This window comes from Calypte anna, chromosome 3 (genome assembly GCF_003957555.1).
Source record: "Calypte anna isolate BGI_N300 chromosome 3, bCalAnn1_v1.p, whole genome shotgun sequence".
Lineage (NCBI taxonomy): Eukaryota > Metazoa > Chordata > Aves > Apodiformes > Trochilidae > Calypte > Calypte anna.
The window spans coordinates 81,969,311-81,994,258 of record NC_044246.1 but is presented as its reverse complement, the minus strand read 5'-3'; the positions used below and the strand labels follow the sequence as shown (position 1 = coordinate 81,994,258).

General features: G+C 41.4%; 1 protein-coding gene across 1 annotated transcript; it reads left to right on the top strand.

Moving 5' to 3' along the window:
* The first annotated feature begins 99 nt into the window (after positions 1 to 99).
* Positions 100 to 23,931, top strand: CGA (glycoprotein hormones, alpha polypeptide). Its single transcript, XM_008495380.2, is given in 4 exon segments — positions 100 to 219; positions 20,031 to 20,133; positions 21,859 to 22,043; positions 23,519 to 23,931. Coding segments are annotated over 4 exon segments (486 nt in total). The 3' UTR covers positions 23,597 to 23,931.
* The last annotated feature ends 1,017 nt before the right edge of the window (positions 23,932 to 24,948 follow it).

Sequence of the window (24,948 nt, the reverse complement as noted above, 5' to 3'; positions counted from 1 at the left end):
CAAAGCATGTGTGTTTGTTTACACCCCTGTTCAGCTGACATGTAAGTACTTGATTAAATGATTCTGAAGTCTCTGGGACTTGCTACATTACCAAAGTTAATGAAACTTCACACCAGTGGCTGCTCTGCAAACAACCTCAGGGTGCTCAGTAGGAGACCTGATGTGATCCCCAGCTCTGAATTGTATTTGAATGTCATCTTCCTGTTGGAAATTCTCTGAGTACCAGAGGTGAGCACAGTCACTGCTGGGTGTGAACAGGTTGTGTGCCAAGGTGTGAAGCTGGGGAGTGTCCCAGCCTGTCCTCAAGCACCAGGTCTTGTCTTTGGCCTTGGGCAGAGTGAGGTCCCTGCCAAGCAAGGAAGCATGTACAGAGGCACATAACCTGTGCTTATCTGTGGTACAGAAGCAATGCAGTTGCACTGGGATATTTTTGTCACTGGTGAAAGTCACTTTCCATCATTTACCAACAGTCCTGGCTAGCTGGGGATGTCCCAGTAGATTGGAGACTGGCAAATGGGACCCCCCTCTATAAGAAGGGCAGGAAGGTGGATGTAGGGAACTGCAGGACTGTGAGTCTGACCTTGGTGCTGGGAAAGATTATGGAGCAGATCATCTTAAGGGTCATTATGCAGCTTGTGCAGGACAACCAGGTGATCAGGCCTAGCCAGGATGTGTTCATGAGAGGCAGGTCCTGCTTGAGAAACCTAATCCCTTTCTATGACCCTTCTGTCTCCTTCTATGAGAGGCTGTGGATATTGTTTACTTGGTAAATTAAAAGCCTTCAGCACTGTTTCTCACAGCATTCTCCTGGAGAAACTGGCTACTTATGATTTAGACTGGTGTAATCTTCACTGGGTGAAAAACTGACTAGATGACCAGGCCCAAAGAATTGTGGTGAATGGAGTTAAATCCAGCTGGAGGCTGGCCACCAGTGGTGTTCCCCAGGGCTCAGTGATGCAGCCAGTTCTCTTCAGTATCTTTCCCAGTGATCTGGATGAGAAGATCAACCCTCAGTCAGTTTACAGATGACAATGAGTTGGGTGGGATGTTGATCTGCCTGAGGGCAGGAAGTTCTACAGAGGCACCTGGGCAGGCTGGATGGATGGACTGAGGCCAATTCTATGAGATTTAACAAGGCCAAGTGCCAGGTCCTGCTCTTGGGCCGTAACAACCCCACCCCATGCAGTGCTACAGGCTTGGGGAAGAGTGGCTGGAAAGCTGCTCAGAGGAGGCTGTTGTTGGGGAGCCAGCAGTTGTGAATATGAGCCAGCAGTGTGCCTAGGTGGCCAGTGGCATCCTTGCCATTATCAGAAATAGTGTGGCCAGCACAGTGGTCATGACCCTGTGTGTCACGGTTTAACACTGGCCTGGCAATTAACCCGAGTAACAGACGCTCTCTATTAATCTCTCTCTCCTCCTTGATAAAGAAAGGAGAGAGAATAAGGGAGAGAGGCTTATGGGTTGGAAACTAAACTACACAACTTTAATGAAACAGTAATGATAAATAGGAAAAATTACTAAATATATACAAATATACAGGAAAATGGATACCACATTCCTTCCCCCTTTTTCCCCAATAACTCTCACATCACCACCGAGGCTGCAGGGCAGCCCTGGGAAAGTCCAGGCTGGACTCCTGGAGTCGGCAGCAGTCAGGAACTGGAGGCAGGAACACACAGATATGGGCTGGCACGGATCAGGACCACAGGCAGAGGAACGGACGGAATCCTTCCAGGATGCCGGGTGAAGGAAGGGAAGCAGGAAAGGCAGGAAGGGCAGGCAGCTGGAAGCCGGAAGCAGGAAATCTGGCTTGGCCCTCGTGATGCCTCAAATTTATACTGAGTATGACGTATATGGGATGGAATACTCTGTTTGGTCAATTCTGGCATCTATCTTGTCTGTTCCTCCCCAAAGGAGGGCTGCAGGTGAGACCTCTTTCTTCCTTCTGGAGGGTAAAAGTTTTCCTCAGAGCTGAGCAGTGTCCTTGGCTCTGCACACCAGTCTCTAGCAGTAACTATAAATATCAAGTGTTATCAGTCCTAGAAGCAGACACTGAGAAACTTGCTGTTAATTTCAGCAAGTGCAACTACTTACAAGAGACTTAGCTAAAAGCAAAAGTACAAGACAGAAAATCACCTTTATCCTGGCCCAAACCAGGACACTGTGCTTCGTACTGGTGAAGCCACACCCTGAATACTGAGTTCAGTTTTGGGCTGCATCACTACAAGGAAGACATCGAGTTGCTGGAGCAAGTCCAGAGAAGGGCAACGTCGCTGATAAAGGGTACAAGCCTTATGAGGAGCATCTTAGGGAAATGGTGTTGTGCAGTCTGGAAAAAAGGAGGCTCAGGGGAGACCTTACCACTCTCTAGAACTACCTGTAAGGATGTTGTAGTGAGGTGGGTGTTGGTCTCTTCTCCCGAGTGAAATGCCACAGGACAAGAGAAAATTGCCTCAAGTTTCACCACAGGAGCTTTAAAATAGATATTAGAAGGAACATCTTAACTGAAAGGGTAATTAGACACTGGAACAGGCTTCCCAAGGAGAAGGTTGAATCACCATCCCTGAAGGTGTTTAAAAGACGCACAGATGTGCTGCTTAGGAACATGGTTTAGGCACTGGACTTAGAAGAATTAGTAGTTGGACTCAATGATTTTAAAGGTATTTTCCAACCAGAATGATTCTATATTTCTGTAGTGGCGAGCCTTGCTTTTCAGCTGAGCTTAGTAATTCAGAAGTGGCAGCATGCTGCTTTGTTTCTGCTTTCTTTCAAGACCAAGCTGGTGTCTGCATGTGGGACCGTACTGCACAGGTGGAAGCCCTGGTGCCATCCAGCACCTGCAGAATACCTCTAGATCTTGCACTGATACCCTCCTTGAAATTTTTATTCTGCTTACAGAACCTCCGTAGTGATGCTCTGAGAAGGGCTGTAGCAGTTGAAATAGGGAACAAACAGAGTAACTTTAGGCAGGATGCTAAGAGTGGCCTTTTGGGGCTTGCTATAAGCTTTGTCTGGCCAAATGTAAGAATCTGCAGTGCACTGAGATTCCTACATCTGAGCTAGTTATCTCAGTTTCCTTTATAATCAAGGAGAGTGGTCAGTTTATCTTGTGCTGAGATGGTTGTCAAAAATGGGTCTAAAAATCCATTTTTTGTCTTTTGATTCTGAGGGATTCTAAACAGTCTGCTCAGGTGTCTAGATGACATTGCAGTATCCTGCCTTCAAACTGACAAATTTCAGGTTTATCCAAGTAAATTTTGTAGAACATGTGTAGCCATACCCTCAAAGATGCATACCACATATGGTAAATAATGAAAGGATCACTTAATATCCATGCCTGCTTTTTTCCCTATTTCTCTTTCCCACTCTTTCATTTGCATTCAGTTTTATGTTGCTAGACTTTAATTTGCTAGACTAATGAATCACTTTCTCCTTGGTTAGTGCTTGCTCATTCCTCATTTGTATATGGTACTGATTGCAACTATCTGTGTGGGATTTGCCTGAGTGGGAAGGGAAGCATGCATCTAGGGTTTAGACATCTTCATGCAAACATTTTCTAGGCTACAACCCAGCTAGCTTGTGACACAGCACTGGTTTCTAGGCAGCAGAATGTGTAAGATTTAACATACACTGAAGGCAGGCACAGGCTATTCCCTTGTACACCCTGGGAAACCAAACCCATCACTTACGGCATTCCCTGCCCCCCTTATTTGCACAGAGCAATTTTTTAAGTTGCATTCTGAGAACTAGTGATTGTATATCTATGAGCCCTGTTCATTATTTTCTTAATACAGGTTTTTTAAGACATACTGCTATGACTAACAGTGCTGAAAAAGTTCCCAAGGACTTTCCCATTGCTTTCTCTGTTTCACTACGTGTTAAAGCAACATTGGTGGAGGAGCTAAAGCAGACAGCCAGGAAATTGTTACAGTACAAAACCACTGACACTGAGTTTTACTTTCCCCTGTCAGGGTGAGCTGATTTCACACATGCAACCCTTTAAACCAATAAATCAATGGGAAAGTTGTGACCTTATCTGCTGTAATGAATTAGTTCTGTTGCCATGTTCTGAAGGAGATCAGGCAGCAGCAAATCTGGTTTCACTGCCAGTGCTCTCTGCCTGCTTCAGTGAAGCCCTTTTTAAGATTTAAAAATGCATGTTTAAGCTTGATAAGGCATATAAAATATTAACATTTGTTACCTAATCAGAGTCATAGAATCATCAAGCTTGGAAAAGACCTCTAAGATCATCAAGTCCAAGTGTCCAGTAATGATCCTTTGCTTCACAATATTTGGTACTAGCCAATAGAAGCAGTCAAATCCTGCTCTCTCTGAATTTCCTAACATTTAGATATGGCATCTAAAATGTTTAAAAATTACCAACAATCTGTAATGGGTTTTCCCAGGAAAAAAATAGAGTCAGTTAGCAAATGGTCAGTTAGCAGAAAAAACACTGAAAGGTTTTTATTATGTTACTAGCTGAAACCTCAGTCTGCCTTCTTGTAGTATTGTGTAGTACACCCCTGAAAAAGACACCAGCATCCTGATTTTGGAACTGAGGCTTGCTTGCAGGATCTTGTGTGGCACTTACTAGCACAATTTTTCACCAATCTTGAGAGTATCTGCCTGTACCAAAGACTCTAAAAGATGAAGGACCTTCATGCATATTTCTGTGAAATTAAAACAAGTGCTGATAAGTATGTTTTGTGTTAGTCTGTAGGCTTCTCTCTCAAGCTGCAGGTCTCTGGGTACTCACCCCTACCTAGGAATAGTTCTGGGAAGGTGATTATACTTCTGAAAATCTGCTCACCACAGCACCAGCACTTGCAGCACCATCCTTTAACATGGTGTGGGGCATTCCCTTCTTACTACTGAGCAAGCTGAGTGTTGGTCTGTAATAGTTCTGCTGTCTAGGAACCCTAGTCACAGATAAAAATAGTTGGAGTGAAAGGACAGCCTTTGCTTCAGAGAATTTTCAAGCTAAATAACAAAAAAGAAAAGAGATGACAGATGAGCACAGAGGAAAAGAATATAGAAAGCAATTAATAGCTAAGATGATTTCCCACCTTTCTCTCCTTCTTAGCCTCCTGGGGATGGGCTGTAGGAAGTTAAAGGGCAACAGCATGGCTCTCAGGTTGTCTAAATGTAAAAACCCCATGATGGTACCTATTCCTTGCATATTAGCTCTAAAATGAAAGATGATTTGGGCTGGATTCAGCTGGTCAAGTGCAGACATCTGAAAAATGGATATGACCAAGACAGTTTTCTTGGCTCTGTATGTAGCCAGTAGAGAAAACCAAGCAATGAGAGGGCATCACTGATTTCATTCTAAGGAGGGTACTAATACTGTAGAGGTGAAATGCACCCTGAAAATGTCTGTCTCTTCCCATTGGCAATAGAGGTAGACAGAGCAACCAGCCTGGATATTTGCCAGCTGTAGCATGGATGTCTGAAGTTGGGGGAACTGAATCCCACAATGGTTTCCTTTCTCCTTCTGTGCACTCATGCAAGGGTAAAATATCAGCAAACGGTGCTTCTTGACAGCTTTTTATTGAGTTGCACATAGAAGTTAGCATGAACAAAAGAATTCTTGATTGTTGAAGCAGGGAGCAGTCTGCTGAAGCATTTCCCACTGTGTTTCTTGTATCTGGAAAGAGGACACATGCACTGTCTAGACCATTTGAAGTAGGAGATTTTATTTAGTCCTTTCTCAGCTCTTTCATTTTATAATCTAAGTTTAGTTTAAGAAGCAGCCTGGACCACAAAATAATAAAAATAGCATCTTTAAATTTTTACTAGTTTCTTGACTTTCTTCCCTTCACTCTCCCTCTCCCCAGATTTACAACTTAGACTCTTACAGTCTACTTAGACTTTTAGCTTGAATTTGAGATGTTGCTAAGATTCATTGCTGGCCTTCTGAGGACAACCATGTCGTGTTACTGGCAGGAAAATGGTTACTGTTCTGCCTCTTGACAGCAGCTAAATTTCAACTCTGTGGGAAATCAACTCTCAATACCCAGCTTTTAAAGTTCTGTGTTGAGGTGCTATTGTGTCACTGTAAACCCTTATTGTTTCTGAAAGGTAACTGCATGGAGGTGGGCAGTATTGTCCTTTACTTTCTAATATGGCATTAATTATAATGCCCATTTTCCGTGTGTTAAGTCACACTGAAAACTGAACACCATGTATAATTCCCTTCATTCATTGCTCTGGAAGTCTCTGGCAGATCTGAAATGTATGCAATGCACAGTTCCTCATGAGGGGCAGGTGTGTGGGTGAAGTTACCTCTTTGATGAGAACGTTGTGTGGAAATATCAGCAAAGCCCAGAACATCAGTTCAAAGTCTGATGTCTTCAAAAAAATATCCAGTTAGATGCAACAGGAGTTTGAGGGAATGACTTTACTGCTTCAAACCTGGTATGAGATGGGCAGGAGACCACCTTTTCCTGGCTCTCCTGTGCAGAGCATAATGAGATCCTCTGTATCATTAGGGACCCATCTGCTGCTCTCTGTGCCGTGCAGCCCCATGACTGCTCAGGCTCTGTCTGGGTTTCTTAGGTGCTGCTACAATACAGATTGTAAGGATTGTGAATGAGTTATTGAGCTGAATGACCTGGCAGCCAGGTTTCTCTGTGCAGTGACAGTAGAGAGGGCAGCAGCAACCTGGTAACAAGCCTCTTGGTAATGTGATGGAAATAAGTGTTTTTCTTCAGATTCTATTTTCTAGCTACCTTTCTATGTCAGTGCCTTTTTTCTTTTTATCAGCAGGACTGTAGGCTGCTTACTGCTTGCTTGCTGCAATTCGATTGGAATTTGATGAACTTTAGATTTTTTTCTGCTTTCATTTTTGCAAAGCAAGAAATAGGGTTCTATGAAATGTGAAAGCAATTTTTAATAGAAATCTCTCCTGATAGAAGAGGTGGTACAGCAGGCATATGAAAGTGTTGAGAGTTGGGGCTAGAGAAAGCTAATTGTGTGAATTATGTGAATAATTATTTCTTTATTAGATAACGAGAGTTCCTGAAATTGCTAGTTGTATAATCGAGACATCCTGGATTACTGATCAAGATCCTTTGTTTTAGCTACACTGAAAGTGTACATTTCACTTTTACGTGACTGTTTTATCAGATCTAAGCCTGACAAGCAATGATCCATCCACATGGTAATTTTATGTTTAAAGTAAGACTCCATTATTAATCTCTGTATGGTGCAGGAATACATTCACTGACATAATCAGTTAGATCTGTAATCTCCCTAACCTAATGATTTACCCCTGTCTGATGATAAACACTGTTTCAGGAGCCTAATAATCCTGGTTACTTCAGCTGAGCGATGTTATATGTAATAGGAACAGTCCTTCCTGACCTTATATCAGGTGTAGTTACTTTTCTTAATTAAAAGTAGAGAAAAAAGAATACTGAAATACAATCTCTGAAGGCCTTGAGGTCAAATTGACACACTAATGACATTTTGTTTACTTTTTCACAATGCTTTAACAGTTGTAATATTATCTATTCTAATTTTGCTCAAAGGAATTGGATTTCAAATAAACCTTTTCCTAAAAGAAGCATGAAACCAGAGCTAAACAGAAGCCATTATCTTGTTGGTGCCATAAATAGCCTAATAATATGCCCTGTTTAAACATTTTAGACTTGACAAGTCACAGTAAAAGGGGAGAGGAAAGTGTATGTATTTCTTATAATCTTACTGTTTTTCTTCAGAGGCACAATTTATACTTAGCTTTGGTGAAATAGTGATTATTGCACATATTTCTGAAGTGCCATCATCTGTAATACTAATCCCTTCAAAAAACAAAAAAAGATAATGTATTAGTGAACCCTCTTTGCACTATGGCTTTAGAATATTAGAGGCTTTGTAGTCAATTATTTATGTGCAATAAGTACTGAAAGCCTTATTATCTTAGAATAATCAATGTTTGGCTGAAGCTTGAGAACACTAATAGCTAATCTTGAAAGTCCTGATCCAGTGAAATAATGGCAGAACTCCTATTGATTTTAAGTGCAGGAGAATGAGGCCAGAAAGTATTGCTTTGAGAGATAATTTTAGATAATCAGTTGAAAACATCTGCAAAAGGACAGAAAACTTGACTCTCACTTGTCACATAATAAGATATTCAGTATTTCAGGAGACAGGAGCCCTTAACTTCAAAATGGTGTCTATCTGTATTTTTTGTTTAAATGTTGGTCTACTGAGCTGGTGTTACTACCTCTGGAAAAGGGTGGAAACTGGAAAAGTTACAAACTGGGAAGGAGTAGGGACACTCAGTGAAATGCTAAAATACCTGCATATCTTTTTGTTTAACAGTCAAGCTACTTCTTTTTTCTTGGAATCCTCAGCAAATCTCTCCAGGATATGCTCTCACTCGTTGTGGTAGGGTTTTTTGTTGCTATGTCTTCAGCAACTGATAATTTGCCTGTGTCAGTGCAGAGTGGCTTGTAAGAGCCTCTCTTCTCCTGGGATGCTTAGGAGATAAGGTGAGAAATTAAGGAAGGGACACCCAGAATGCAAGATATTTTACCAGTGTGTGGTACCAGTGCTTCAGAATGCCTACTGGTGCAGGCTTAGACTTGTGAGCACTGTGTGAGTTTGTAGGGTAAAAGAGCCAAGGAGTTACTCAGAGTTTGCAGGGGAGAAAGAAAGAGGAGTGTCTGGTGGTTGGTGAACCATTCTTTTTCAGACAGGAGGGCTGCTGTTTTTTGAGTTTGCATGAATGATGAAGGGTGAATTTTGGTTGCAGATGGAGGAAGTTCTGAAATGTGTTTTAATTATTATTAAAAAAACAAAAAAACCCCTCTAGAACTCAACCTACTTGACCATCCAAGCCAAAAATGCTATCAGAACTTCATTTTAAAGGTTGTTTCTTTTCATTTGCTTATCTTCAAAGAACAAGAAGGCCAAGAAAGAAGGCAGGATTGGTTCTGATGAATGCAGCAGTGACTGAAAAAGAAAACAGTAGTTGTGCTCTGTGCTTACTATTCTGCTGGGGTAAGGTATAGCAAATCTTGTATAACCCTTATTAAAAGTAGGTAGACTCTTTAATAGTGCGAATCTGTGACCCCGCCTGGGGAGTGTGTCCCTGTTTATTGATTGAGTGGAGTTATTTTTGAACAGAAGAGTTTATTTTCTGAAGCAAGGGAGCCTCTTCCCATGCTTTCACTGACAGAGCTGGGGAATGCCCAGCACTCTCAATGCTGAGTGGCAAAGTAGAAAAGCTTTCCTCTAGTGAGGAAGAGGCAGCATCAGGAAGCAGCTGGTACATAAGCAGATATTGCTAAGTAGGGAAGTAGGACAGATACCCTGAGACAGCATCTGGCAGAGCAAGGGAAGGGACACTGAACTCTCCATTCCACAAAAAGCTAGAGAGGAGCTGCAGGGACTCAGCTCCTAGAAAAGAGCTAAAAGTTCTGAGCTCACACTGATTTCAGTCTTAAAAAGTGCTATATTTAGTTTCAATTGCGCTCCTTAATAGAGTTCCAGTCCTATTTCAGAACATAATGGCCTCAAAGAAACTTGAAAATTTTTAGCAGTTTGTTGCCTTTTTCCACCTCAGAGTGGCTTTTTCTGCACCGACAAATAGGAAACAAAATACTGATCTTGGCAAAGCAAATCCAATTGCCCCATTTTGAGTAGATATTTACCTATTACTCATCCATAGACTTATATAGACCATATAATCATAATATCAGGGTGCAGCAAAAACTGTGAGAGTACTGCTAAGTGATATCCTGTAAAAGGTACACTGTTTAATAGACTAGAGAGGTTTTTCCACCCTTCTAATACAGAGAACCACATTCTCTCATTTCTCATTCATTCACACATTAAGAGAGATTTGACCAAGTATTTTTAGTTGGAGATTTGGAGCGGCTAAAGTAAGAAATCCTCTTAATAAAAATAGGAGCTTTTTTCAAACTATCTTTTATACCAGTGTAATTCCATTGGCTTCACAAGATTTATTCCTAATACATTCTGATAGGAAAAGAGTACCAGGTTGTGGGCATTTTTATTTTTCTTTTACATTGTGGAGGTGACACTGTGCTTGAGTCCTTTTTGAGTGTCCTTCTTGAGTAATTGTTTCTGAGTGCCAGAAATGGACCTGGGGGTGCTGGTTGATAGCTGGCTGAGTATGAGCCAGCAGTGTGCCCAAGTGGCCAAGAAGGCCAACAGCATCCTGACTTGTATCAGGAATAGTGTGGGCATCAGGAGCAGGGAAGTGATCCCTGTGTCCCTGTACTTGGCATTGGTGAGGTTGCACCTCGAGTACTGTGTTCAGTTCCGGGTCCCTCACTACAAGAAAGAGATTTTGCTGCTGGAATGAGTTCAGAGAAGGGCAGCCAAACTGGTGAAGGGTCTGGAGAACAATCCCTATGAGGAGAGGCTGAGGGAATTGGGAATGTTTAGTTTGGAGAAGAGGAGGCTGAAGGAGACCTTATTGCTCTCTACACCTACCCAAAAGGAGGGTGTAGGGAGGTGGGTGCTGGCCTCTTCTCTCAGGTGAATAATGATAGAACTAGAGGAAATGGCCTCAAGTTGCACCAGGGGTGGTTTAGACTAGATCTGAGGATAAAATTCTTTACTGAGAGAGTAGTTGGGCACTGAGATGGACTGCCCAGGGAGGTGTTGGAGTCATCATCCCTGGAGGTATTTGAAACCCATGTTGATTAGGCACTCTGGAACATGCTTTAGCGGGTGATAAAGATATTTGTCCATGTACATTATTCATGGGGAATGCTGACAGTTGGACGTGGTGATCTTAGAGGTCTTTTCCAACTGTGACAATTCTGTGATTCTAATGGAAGAGCTGTTTTGTATTGCATTTTGTTATTACTAGTTGATGACATGCTACAAGGCATAGGTAAAAAAGTACCAAATATGAACATACAATGCAATCATTACTTATTGTCCTGGTGATGAAGATAGCTTTCTAGTTTTTGTGAAGCATCACAAGTCATCCCGGGTTTCCTGTAGGACTGTGAGCTGGGGTGAGTATGAAATGGGTGGGACAGAGCTCAGTCAGAGGCAAGCTATAAAATTCAGTGATTTTCATCAGTTTGACTTTGAATGACATGAAATATTAGCCTACATCCCAGGGGAATATTTCTCAGTAAACTGTGTTTACCAGTAGCTTTCAAATTTCAGTCTTATGCTTTTGTTATTAAATGAAGCAAGATGGTCAGGACACAGACTTTTTTCATTTTACTTTTTATTAGACCAGCTCATATTGTTGGCTCATGCCCAGACAAGCTTCCAGTGTAGTCTGGGTACAATTGTTTTGAGTTTAACTTTGTTATAGTGATCAGCTTAACAAGTAGAAGAGAGTAAGGTGTCTGAAACCTTGAAGCTGAAGATGTTAGTGAAGGTAGAACAGATATGGTTGTGATAAATGTGTCTGAAGCAGCTAACAAAATCCAGGAGTGCTGCTGCTTTTAAAAAGAGAGTTGAGGCAAGAGACCAGAGAACAGAATGAAAGAAATCTGGACAGATACTGTTCACCAAATCCTGACTGCAGACTAAGATTTTGGAAGAAATTATTTGAATTGTGTATCTAAACCTAATTTTCATATGAACATAAGAAGTTATAGGGGTCTCTTTCAATATCACACGTCCAGTGACAGAAATTAGGTATGTAAAAAGTGGCTTTAAGTCTTTGGATGTTTAGGAGTTTCTTAAAGCTATAAAATATCTGTAAATCTCTATGGGTCCAACAGAGAGCAGTCCAAACAACTTACCTTGGGCTGTCAATGGTAAAAAATAGGTGGAAAAGTGACTTAATCTTGTATTGAAATAGATATTTAGGGGTATTTTTCTCCATTGGCTATAAAAGCAGCCTAGAACAAGTAAGTCAGGGTTAGGCAGTTAACTTATGAAGTGAACTTGCATCTGATATGAATTTCCCTTGGATGTCCTAGACTGAACACACAATAGGGTTACAGGAATGGCCTTCAGAACCCACCCAGCACTGTCTGCATTGCCAGAGGATGTTCCCAGTGGGCATTTGGATGTGTGCCCCTCTTTGGGAAGGAGAAGAGAGAGCTGAGTGGATGCAACTCCCACTGTACTGCTGGGCATGGGTGACAGAAGGCAGAGAGGGACCTGTCTTGCTTAGCCAGAACTGACATGGACTCTGTCACTTGTCAGTGAGGACTTACCAGTCCTTAAGCCTTAAAAATCTGCACTCTGGTGAAGTTTTCATAAGGGCCTCATTTGCATTAGCTTTACTCTTAAAACAAGGTCAGATAATGCCAGCAATATTATATTTAAAAAGGTAATCCTTCCGTGTTTATCCATGCATTTGTTTTCTGGGAATTAAATTCAAATAGAGATTATTCTTTTAAATGTTTGTGTAGATCTCTGCTGCTCCTTTTTGTTATGACATTGCTGTAGAAGTGGGTTTGTTTGTTTTTTTTTGTAAATGATTCTCCAGTTTAATAAAGATGCATTATGAAACCTTAGTAACTCTTCTTTTTTTAAAAATATAAAATGCAGTTATATAAAATGCAGTTAAAATATAAATGCAGTTCACTAAGAACTGCAGCAAGTAACTGGATGCTTGGTATTTGTGTTCCCCAGGAAACTCAGACATCAGCATGGAGTTTTTGCTCATAAACTGACCTTTCTTTCATTATGTAAGAAAAAACCCCAATCTTTATGAAAGCCAAGTTGAAGATAAGATCAGCATGGTGGGCTGGTAATTACATAAAGTAACAATTAGTCATTAGATAAAATGTACAGTTGATCCTGTGGCTTAGATGTGGGCGAGGAGCATGATCTAGTTTTACTGGTATAAAAGGAAGCTGCAACTCTGTCATACATCAGTTTCTGAGACATACATCCAAACGTCTGACAGCTCACCTTTAGACACTATCCTGTAGCTTCTCATCTGGTTATTCTTGTTGAACAAGGAAGGTAATGCATTTTTATATTTTTCTTGATGTTAAAGAGGAATAATTACTTGGGTTTTGACATTCTCTTCTTTCCAAAAATTCTCTTCTTCTTCCATTCTGTTGAAATTCGAACATTAACTTAAAATGTTGCTTTGGGACTAAAACACCAAGGGTTAAACTAGCTTTGTAATAAGAGGAAATCAGATTCTAGAATTGTAATGCAGCTAAGTGGTGATATTTTGTGATTTCTTAATTCATCTGTAACCTTGTGTTTTTCTCTGTATCGATGTTATTTCTGCCAAATACCAAATATTACACAATGTGGGTACTAATGCATGCTTCAGAGTCCCTAAATTGCCAGTCATGATTAACAATGTTAAGGAAAGGGAAAATAAAAAGTGAGTCAGTATTTCTCAGTCTTCAGTGGTTTGCTGACAGGGTACTGTGTACACGACACTGGGCTGCAAGTGAAGCTCTGGCACTTGAAGTTCCTCATTGCTGTGACACAGCCACAACCCATGGCCGAGCATCCCAGAAAGAAATGAGCACCTAAGTTTATGCTGGAAAAATTAGGGTGTTTCATACAAGTCAGTACAAAGAATGCCTATTAAAAAAAGCCTGCTGGAAGGTCTGATCTGGTGGAACTTGACATAAGTGTAAAGACATCCACAAAGTCCCACGTGTGCCTCGACAGGAAAGCTGTTTGCAAATACAGATCATTGCCTGTCTTTATGATGAGAACTGATAATATGTTAAATCATTTACAGGAAAAGGCAGGATACTGTAAATAGTGAGGTGAGACTTCAGACTGCTGAGAAAGACTTAAAATCACCAACTTTCTAAAGAGCTGCTGAAATTTGTGCATTGTCTCATATCCCAGTAGATTAAGAAAGATAATAGAGCAAAGTAAAAGCTTCCTTTGATTTGATGTTGAGATAAAATGCATAGTGTAGACACTCTGTTAGCAGCATGGGCACAGTCAAAAAAAAACAAGTGAGATGATCAGGCAAAATTCCTGTTGCATTAGAAGGGTAGAGAAGATCACATCTGAGTTTTATTGACAGGTATCTTTGGTGTTTTTGGTGTCAGTCTGAAAGTCTGGCTCAATAAAGGAAGTGCAAAACGGCAATTTCAATTACTCTTTTGGTAAGTGTAATTTAAACAGCTTCCCTCTTGAATTATCTTAAACACTTAAAATATACCAAATCACAGCATTGTATGTTCTTAGAAAAATTAAAATGGAGATTTCCACTGCGCCCTTAGGAAAGAGCAGGAAATCGTGGCATAATCAATCAAGTGTTGTGGTATTATTCCTGTGGCTAGCATCTTATTGAAGCTGTTGGTGCATCCAGGCTATCAGAAGGCTGAGGATGACGTGGAAACAGGTTGTATGTAGCAGACTGACTGTCTTCTGCTGGGGCATGAGCCCCTCCAGCCAGCGCCTTGCTCTCTGGGGAATGTGCCCTTGGATAGAGCAAGGCTTGATGTTATCCTGTGGGGTTGTGTTCCAGGTCAGGCAAGTCTGCCAGCAGTCACACACCCTCTATGGGACTGGAAAGAGCATTTACATTAAGTAACCTTTAAAAACCCCTTATTTGCTGGAGGGAGAGATCCAGTTAATTTATTCAAGGTGCCTCCATAGATGAGACAGAGCCCAGTTCAGTTCCCAAAATGTTTAGCAGGACCATAGGAGGCTGTGGATCTAAATGGTGTGAGAGACCACCTTTGTCCTGGGCACACAGATGATTCTTGCTAAGGGAACAGAGTGCAGGGAGCTGGCAGCTGCTGCTCAGAAACCTGAGAGTCATGTCCAACACTCCCATGGGGCTACCATGTTAATGGCACCCCTCATTTCCCTCATTGCACCTTCTGACTGGCATCCAAAGGTTATTTCTTGTGCTTGGATGGGTTTTGGTAAAAGTGCAAGCAGAGATGAGTAACTACAGGTTGTATTCACCCTGCATGCATACGTATGTTTGTAAATACATACACACACTGTATATATGTACGTATATAAATACCTACATATACATACATATACGTATATAGATACATACATACACTGAATTGGCTTTTTGATACCTCTTCCAAATGCTTCTTTCCAGTGCTTCCACAATAGCTGCCTGTGCTTTTTCTTCCTGTTCATTCTTGGCTGCTTTTAACTCTGGGGCACTAGAAAAGTGACTTAATTCTGTAGCAAAATAGATGTTTCGGGCTATTTTTCTCCACTGACTATAAAAGCAGCCTAGAGCAAGTAACTCAGGCTTAGACAGTTAATTTGTCAAGTGAAATTCTGACAGCATGACAACTGGACTTTTTGCCAGCATGGACTGACTTTCTGGGCATGTGGGAAGAAGAAGGCAAAGTTACTTTTACACAGCACCCAAGCCTTGCCACCTGTTAACTGCAACCCCATTGACCTCTTAGTTCTTCAGTTTAGCTGGGCTCCAGGTCAGTCTCTTGCCTCTAGTTTTTGCTGTCTAAATTAGAGAGTCTTGTATCAGAGAGCATAGTACCTGTGTTGCTCATAAACTTTGTTTCTTTCCACTCTGCTAACCCCAGTCAAGGGCCATGCTCTTGTCATCCTGCCTTTGGGCTCTGCTCCATCTGCCTGGGCATGATCTTTCTTTGCTGCAAGGATGGAGCTCTCTTTGATTTTATTTCCTGGTTTCAGAGCTACCTTGTAAGTTCACTGCCATCTTCACTGCTACCTTTGATGACTGTGTGGGATGTCTGTTTAATCAATAAAACAAGGCCTTTTGACCTGTGTGTAGCAGTCTGGCATCCCAATATATCTTTGGGAATTTTTGCAGTGATGGAGCATCACTCAGCTAATCAATACTTTCGTTGCACACAACCCAGTGCTAGAGGTTCACCCTCAGATAATGATACGAGGCAAGTGGCATCACTTCTTGAAGCACCTCACCTTTGCACACCCTCCAGATGTAAGCTGGCATTATTTGTATATTTGTATCATTGTGGCTGAGGGATTCTGCTGAGAAGGTGCAAAATCTGCAAAGAGGTAAGTTTCCATTAAGTGAAAGCATTCTTTGTTTAATTATACATGATTTTCTCCCATCTTTCATGGTTAAGGCTGGCAGTGCCTTCTCTGGTCAGTATAGAATGCTTGAATAACCTCTATAACCTCTACATCAAACCTCAAGGTTAAATTCTTTGTTGTTGGCATTAATCTCCTTTTATTGCCACCTCATTTTTAGAAATATTTAAGACCATAATTTGATCTGTCCCTGGAGAATATTTATCATGGAGTAGCAGCATTGACTGGTATATTTGAAAGAAGAGAAGCTCTTAGGTAGTTAGGATTGAATTTTTTATTCTTTGTTTTATTTATTTATTTTATTTTTTAATTATTATTATATTTTGCTTGCTAAGCACAGTAGCTTCCAGGATCTAGAATGCTAAAATGCATGTATCAGTGTTGTCAGCTTGGGGCCTTATCCCAAACATCAGTCATTAGTACATATGCACTTGTGTGGCAGTTTCAGTCTTTTAAAGTGGGGCTCAAATGGTCTATGCAGGCACACCAGAAACTATTCAAAAGATCCAGTCACAAGAGTCTGGAGGCAGCTCAGGCAGAGCCTAAATAAATTGTGGGTTAGCTTCAGGCATAGCCTGGGGAAATGGCTTGCAGAGGGGGGAAGGATATCTGCATGATCAGATAAGGTTTCTAAGAATGCAGGTGCAAAGTTTGTTGATAAGGAGCTTTGGGTTTGGGAGGCTGCCTGGGGTGCTCAGCTGGAGCCAGTCAGGAGCAACTGGGCCCCGTGAATCGGCTGCTGCTGCGCAGCCAAACACCCTCCCTTCAGGGTAAAGGTGAGTAATGCTCAGCCCAGGAGCCCTCAGAGGATAATCTACAAAGGCAGAGGAAGTCTGGAGGTCCCACTCTTGAAATGTGCTCTGTATCTCAGCAATTGGATTGACAGGAAGCTGATCATGAGCAAGCAGTGTGCCCAGGTGGCCAAGAAGGCCAATGGCATCCTGGCCTGTATCAGGAACAGTGTAGCCAGAAGGTCCAGGGAAGGGATTCTGCCCCTGTACTCAGTGCTGGTGAGGCCACATCTCAAGTACTGTGTCCAGTTCTGGGCCCCTCAGTTCAGGAAGGATATCGAGGTCCTGGAGCAGGTCCAAAGGAGGGCAACCAGGCTGGTGAAGGGACTCGAGCACAGACCCTATGAGGAGAGGCTGAGAGAGCTGGGGGTGTTGAGGCTGGAGAAGAGGAGGCTCAGGGGAGACCTCATCACTCTCTACAACTCCCTGAAAGGAGGGTGTAGCCAAGGGGGGGTTGGTCTCTTCTCCCAGGCAACTCTCAGCAAGACAAGAGGACACGGTCTCAAGTTGTGCCAGGGGAGGTTTAGGTTGGATATTAGAAAGAATTTCTTTATGGAGAGGGTGATCAGGCATTGGAATGGGCTGCCCAGGGAAGTAGTGGATTCTCTATCCCTGGAGATATTTAAAAAGAGACTGGATGTGGCACTCAGTGCCATGGTCTGGTAACTGCAGCAGTAGTGGTTCAAGGGTTGGACTTGATGGTCTCAGAGGTCCCTTCCAACCCAGCCAATTCTATGATTCTAATAAAAAGACCTGAAACTCAATCCTGCAAGGCAAGGCTGTCCTTGGCCAGCCAGGTTGGGTGAAGGAGTGCTGATGTCTCTGTTGCTCACACAGGCTGCCCTGGTTTAGGATTTAATACTTAAGCATCCTTTATATGGCTCTTTTCTCCATGGATTCAATTACTTCACAATGGGATATAAATAATTCATATTAATTCCTAAAGGAAGGTATTGGGCCTATGCTTTGGAAGAAAATTGAAGAAATTGCCAGATAATAAGGAGGCTTAGTGTTTGAGAAGGAAGGTTACAAACTTCATGCCTAAAATACTCCATTTTGAAACTGACAGGAAGAGGAAGGAGGTTCATTTTTTTGTTTTATGTGTTTATAGCTCAGATGAATCTAAGATTTTTAGAAGAAGAATTAGTTGACCAGATGCTTATAAAATGAAGATATGAAAAAGCATGTGGTGTCCTTAGCCTAATTCAGATCTTGGAAAAGAATAATTGAATCATTGAATAATTTTGGTTGGAAAAGACTTTTAAGATCATCAAGTCCAACTGTTCACCCAGCACTGCCAAGTCCACCACTAAACCATATCTCTAAGCACCACATCGATGTGTCTTTTAAATACCTCCAGGGATGGTGACTCAGTCCTGCCTGACTTTCCAGTGAGGGAGGTCCTCCCATGCCACAGGCACATAGTTCTCTGGCTTAAAAGAAACACCAGTTTCTTATGTTCTTATGAGCAGTTTAAGACTTTTTTTTTTTTTTTTTTTTTTTTTTTTTTGTCTCTGGCCAACCTGGTGCAGAATGGTTCAGAATAATTTTAAAAATTGGAAGGTAATTACCAAAAAAGCATCTTGCTGATCTGCATGTAGCCCTTACTTAGTACATCTGTTGTTTGGATATGAACAGAATTGAAGTTTGATGTGTGTGTTTCCCCTGCCCACCTCCATGAAATCTTATCACATATAATAATGAAAAAAAAATTTTTTTTAAGAAAATCAAACAGAGAATTTGGGGTGATATTCAAACAGATGTGACTTAGATATTCTGCATCTTTATGTTATGGTTCCACCAGTTATTCATATCAGAGATACACATTACCCTGTGGTATTGATTTGATCTGGATCAAATACAACCACACAACTGTGTTTCTGTTGAATTGCCCAAAGAATATGTAATATGCTATTTATGGCCACTTCATCTCGTGTGCTAGCTGCAGAAGGACAGATGTGCAGTGCCACGTGTAGCTTTCTTGCACAAAATTAATCTACTGAAAAGTTCGAGCCACCCAGGGTTTGCTTCTACCAGACCAGCTTTCTGTTACTCAGAACCCAAAAGCCAAGTTTCTGCATCAGTGAAACAAAGCCTAAAAGAAATCTTGATCCAGAACACTGTGGCTGTGCTGAGCTCTCTGGGACCCCCTTGACCCTGCATGATGTAGAAGGTCCTGGGGCTGTTTCAGGCTCTCCGAACCTCCCTCTCAATACCAGTACCTCCCTCAGTACCTCTCTCTCAGTGCCAGCTCCTCTGCTCTGGAGCACAGCATGTAGGGCCTCTCTAATTATACAAATTGGAGGAGCTTTCAGCCATCAAGGTACAGCACTGTGAAGATCTGTTTATGGAAATTTTGGCACTAAAGAAATCATAGAATCATAGAATGGCAGGGGTTGGAAGGGTCCTATGGTGATCATCAAGTCCAACCCCTCTGCCAAAGAAGGATCACCTCAGTCAGGTCACACAGAAACACATCCAGATGGGTCTTGAAAGTCTCTAGACCCATCTTGACACCCATCTTTCAGATATTTATAAACATTAATAAGATTCCCTCTCAGTCTTCTCCAGACTAAACAGCCCCACCTCTGTCTTTCAGCCTTACTGTCTCAGTCTATTGTTTAGACCTTTTAAGATCACAGAATCCAACCATAAACCTAACACCAGCAAGGTCACCTGTAAACCGTGTCCCTAAGCACCACATTTACACCTCTTTTAAATACTTCCAGTGATGGTGACTCCACCACTTCCCTGGTCAGATCATTCCAGTGCTTGTCAGTTCTTTCAGTGAAGAAATTTTTCCTAATATCCAAACTAAATCTCCCTTGGTGGAACTTGAGGCTCTGTCAGTGTGTGTACACATAATCTGACCCTTGATTCAGGAAATTATATCTTGATTTGAAAGTGTTTTCCCTGAAATGAGTCCTTCCCTGAATACTAGATTCTGCAGATTCCTTCATCCTCTTTGCAGGCATTTGCTGGCATTATCCTGTCTACCACAAATATTAGATGGTTATGACATTTGAAGTTTATGTGCTATGGCTTATGCTAATATTTAAAAAAAAAATTGTTAAGGCCAGAAAGAAAGACATATTTTTGTTACTGTGATGAAGTCAATTTTCTGTACCTCAGTACACTGCATTTTCCATTTCCAATCACTGTTCTAAACTGTGTTTGTTACTTGAACTGAATGCTGTATCAGTGTGTAGCCTAGATACTGGTACTGTACCCAATGCAAAACAGTTCATAAAAAATATGTGTATTTGTATTTCCAGACAGATCATGGATTGCTACAGGAAGTATGCAGCTGTCACTTTGACCATTTTGTCTGTATTTCTGCATCTTCTTCATGCTTTCCCAGATGGGGAGTTTCTCATGCAGGGTAAGCTGCTTTCAGCATTCAGAAATAAGGCAATTTTTCATAAAGAATTTTAATTAAACTTTCACATGTTTTATAAATATTGTCATAAATGTTATCATTCAGTTGCACTTATTGACACTGAGATATGAAGGTGTAATAAATCAAGATAATTCTGCTATGACTATATTTCCTTTCTTCTCTAAACTTGATATCTCCAGGTCAAGAGTCACTCAGATGACTGTGTTCTCATGTTGACGTGGGTGATCATAATCCCTGAAGTACTATCAAATGGAAACATTTTGGTTTGTTTTACTTCTAAGTCCTGAATGGCAATTTAACGTAGGGAATAGCAGAGCCATAGCTTCTCCTCATAATATGCAGAATATTTTTCTTCTATAGATCCCAGAATATGGGACTACGGTGGTGTAGCATTCTATGAAAGAGCCATATTAAAAAGATTTTAGAGTTCTTTTGGGGGTAGGTTTTTCTTTCTTTTTTTCTATTCAGCCTCAAACTGAATGTAGAAAAATGTGAGCTACACAAATCTCTTTTTCACAAAGCTCTTTTTAAAACAAAATCTTGTCTGAAAACAGGAAATGTCTAAGAAGCATAAATCCTGCTGGTGCTATTTAACTATAGCTGGTAGGAAGTTCTCTCAGGATAGCTGGTGAAGTAGACATACAGACCCCCACCCTCCACCCCCATCAAAGGTCAATAAAATTAAGTTAGAAAATGAGAAGAGATACAATGATGTTTGTACCTTACCCAGAAAGCCATGCTCAAGTTTTACAGGTAGTGCATGTGGCAGAGATGAAGGACCCTAAAGAGGAGAACTTGCCATCTGTGCTTTTCTTTTCTGCAGACATCAAGTAGCAAAATTTGGTTAATGCTACCTTTAACCACCCGCACTTTCCCTTTCTTCATGAATATGAAAATACAGCCAAAATCCATGTCTGTGACCTAACTCAGACAACAGCCAAAGGAAATTTCTTCTCCCAGGCCTGGGTTTCCCTTTTGAGGGAAAGGTTACCCTTTGAGGGTAACGAAATGATGGCAGCCCCCTCAGACTGTGCAATACCCCTTGGTTAGGTTAAGGTGAAACAACACTCAAGGTCTGTATTTGAATGTAAGAATTAATTAGAACTATAGAAGGAATAGAATCATAGAATCATGGAACATAAAAGCACAAAAGCTGATATTGTATTATGTGTATTCAGGCTGTGCAATCATAGAAGCTGATTATTTAGTTCAAAAAAGCCACAATTCATGGATGTTAAAGCTGCATAACCTTGGAAAAATTGTGGTTACTTCACAATTTTAGGAAAGAGAAAGAGAAAGCGAGAGGGTAGGAGAAGAAAAGAGAGAGAACAGAAAATCACAGGTTCTGGATCCAGCATTGGGCCAGCACATAGGGTAGGGTTGGTGTCAAAGAAACTCCTGAGGCCCACCAATGCTTCCCCTTGTTTTCTAGGCTTAGTAAGCATGGTTGAGACATAATCACATCAAGCAAGTGGAGCAGACCTCACCCGCTTTGCTCCCCAATCCTTACCTCTATCTATATCCAGACCCTAGGGCGTATGCAGACCCTAATCATCAGTGCCTCCCTCCTCTCCAGCAGTCCTTTTAGAATGCTAACAGGGATCTGGCTTACACCGGGGGCATCACTCCCTATGGAGTTCTAATGAGGCCTCAGGACCCACCTGTTCTAGACCAAGTTAAAGTTTCTTCCTTATGTTTTTATGGCAGGTTGTCCAGAGTGCAAGCTAGGGGAGAACAGATTCTTTTCCAAGCCAGGAGCACCCATTTACCAGTGCACTGGGTGCTGTTTCTCCCGGGCCTATCCCACACCGATGAGGTCCAAGAAGACCATGCTGGTTCCAAAGAACATTACTTCAGAAGCAACATGCTGTGTAGCAAAGGCTTTTACCAAGGTGAGCCTGCAAATGAGACTCAGTTATGCTTGTTGTAGGATGCAATATTTGGCTCAACTAGTGAATAGGAAAGGATATATTTTTGCTGGAAGACATTGGAGAGCTACTTGAGGGAAACATCCTTGGCATTTATATCCTTTGCTTTTGGATTCTTTATTTTTTTCTGAAGAGGAAATGAAAGTGTCAAGCAGTATTGAGTCTGATACTCAGTTGGGATGTGGAAATTGATGCAGTGTCACTGAACTCAGTAACTGTTTTGACTCATGACACCTGAAGTTTTGACTGTGAATTGCTGTCTCCTTGTTTTTAACTCTCCTGGATGTGCCTCCATTTTAATGCAATACAGTGTGTATTTGATTTTAATGGGTCGTTTTCCTTATGTCTTTCCTTATGTCATTTTCCTTATGTCATTTTCCTAAGGTCTTTCCTTATGTCTTACGTTCTCTGGGAAGGTGGCTGGTCAGTGTGACGAGTTATGTATGTGGGAATGAGGAACAAACCCCATCTGTGCTCATTAAATGAAATGAGGCTGTGTTTACTTTTAATAGTATAACCAAAAGGGAACTTTAAACGTGTGCAGCTACCTCAAGCATTTAATGCTCTCCTCTGGAAGATTCTCTTAAAGACAGGTTCTGCTAAAGCTGATTGTTTTGGGAGTGATTCAGCTCTGGGTGAATGATCTAGTTGAAACAAGCTAAGGTGCCTAAAGTGTCTGTCCTGTGGTGATCTGATCTGAACCAGGCTTGGTAAGTGTGTTGACTAGAGGTTCAGTTCCCTGCCCACAGATCTGGTGCCTTTTGAGACACTTTGTGGTATTTGAGACATCTGTGTACAACTGGCAGACAGAGGACACATAAAAGACCTTCTGGAGTGGCAGCTGGAGGCTTGGTAGGATTTCCTGACATCTCAAATGGTAGTGGATGGCTCTGTGTGTGCAGCTGAATGGAGCTCTGAGTCTCCTCTGTCTGTGATGAGAGCCCAGGTGCTTGACTTACCTGTAGACAACTACAGCTGAACCTGGCTGAGTACTGGCTCTTCACCTGAGGAGAGCACAGATCTTTTTCTAGACCAGTGACATAATGCTTCCCCTGAAGCAGCAACTAGAATTTGGTTGTGATGAAGAGTAAAAATGACTCATCATGTTTGTGGTCTCTGTTTTCATAATCTCCATGTGAAAAAATTCAAAGAACACTTCCTGACTGGTTACTTTACACTGTTTGAAAATTAGATGCTTTCAGAAGTGCCAAATTAAGGACACCAAACTATGTCACTGTTGAAAACCTTCTTTTTACAGCTCTGGAAACCACTGATGATGCAGCTTCACAGGCTGTTTCTAGTACATGTGCCCCAAAGAACCTGTGTACCTTGTGGTTAAGAAAAAAGCTTCAGACATCTTTTACTTGAGAATGCTGTTTTTACTATTGAGGTAATCCTAATTATTTGTTATATATATGTGTTTTTTCTTTTTTTTCAAGATTACCCTTAAGGACAATGTGAAGATAGAGAACCATACAGATTGTCACTGCAGTACCTGCTACTATCATAAATCCTAAAGCCTGTCCCTTTATTAATGATCAAGGACAACGATGAATGGAATATTTGTTTTTCAGCTTTTACAGCACCGCTGTGTAAAATCTTATATTTTCTGTTCAAGACACTGAATAGGCCTTTGAATAAGATGGATGGCTCTTTTATTTCCTCTTTGCTTCTTCATGCATTTAAGTAAGTTTCATTATTTCCGTTAGGGATAAAATACAGCGCTTGCATGACAACCAAAGGTTTGATTTATTTTTAAAATAAACTATCTTTTAAATCATCAATGTTTCTTGAGGAAAAACGATGATTTAATAGTATCAAACAAACAAACAAGAAGATTTTGCTGCAGTTAGTTTCTAGATTTCTTTTTTTTTTTTTTTTTTTTGTGGGCGAGGGGGGAAGGAGGAAGGGAAGGATGGGAAAGTGAACAGAAAAAGAAGCAATAATTTTCCCATATTCCTTTAGTCATTAGATTTTTTTGAAAACTCACATTTTGTTTCTCTTGTTTCTCTTCTGCTTTTTCTTTACCTTGTGAGCAGAAAGTTTGACAGCATACCATCCATGTGCAGGGCTCTGCCCTTCTGTGCCATCTTTTATTTTTCTTTTGACTTAGTCTTCTCTTATATAGCTAAATGGATGCATGATTGAACTTTATGAAGAATTGTACAGCTTGGTGTATCAATAGTACAGTAGAAGAGTGCTATAACAGTATTAGCTATTTAGGGTATGTCTGAGCAACATGGTGTAGGGCTTTAGTAATTCCCAAATGCAATGTGCTGGACCCAGATATACAAAGGGGAAAGGTAGGGAATATGTCAGGTGAGAAGTGGGCCACAGAGTATGTATTTGGAGTACATGACTTTAATATCATAAGCTGGGATTTTAAAGATGGCACTTTTTTGGTTGTAGTGGGTTGGACTGGGGTCTCTGGAGGAACTGCTTGCAGGTCTGGAGCCTGCTCATGAGAACTTAAGTGAAGGAATTACCCTGACCTTCACCTTGATATGTGTGAGAACATCAGTCTTGCTATGACTGCTGGCTGCAAGGGCTTAAATGTGCTGTCTGAAAAAGCCTATTTGGGGGGGGGTTCCCCTGTAGCAGATGTTGTGAAGACATCAGTCAGAGCTTCTGATGAGTACAGGGAAGGTTTCTTGGGGTCAGACTGTGAAGGTGCTGGTCCTTCCTGGGGCACGGCCGTGGATGATGTCTTCACCAGTGCCAAATTAGTGAAGTATTTTAGACAGGTCTCCAGGGCTAAGCTATGATAGGGCACCTGAGCAGCTCAAGGTTGGCAGGATGTAGTGATCAGCTATTCATCCACTCTTTTGTCTATTGGGGTGCAAATTCAGTGCTGTTTTCTAAGACTACA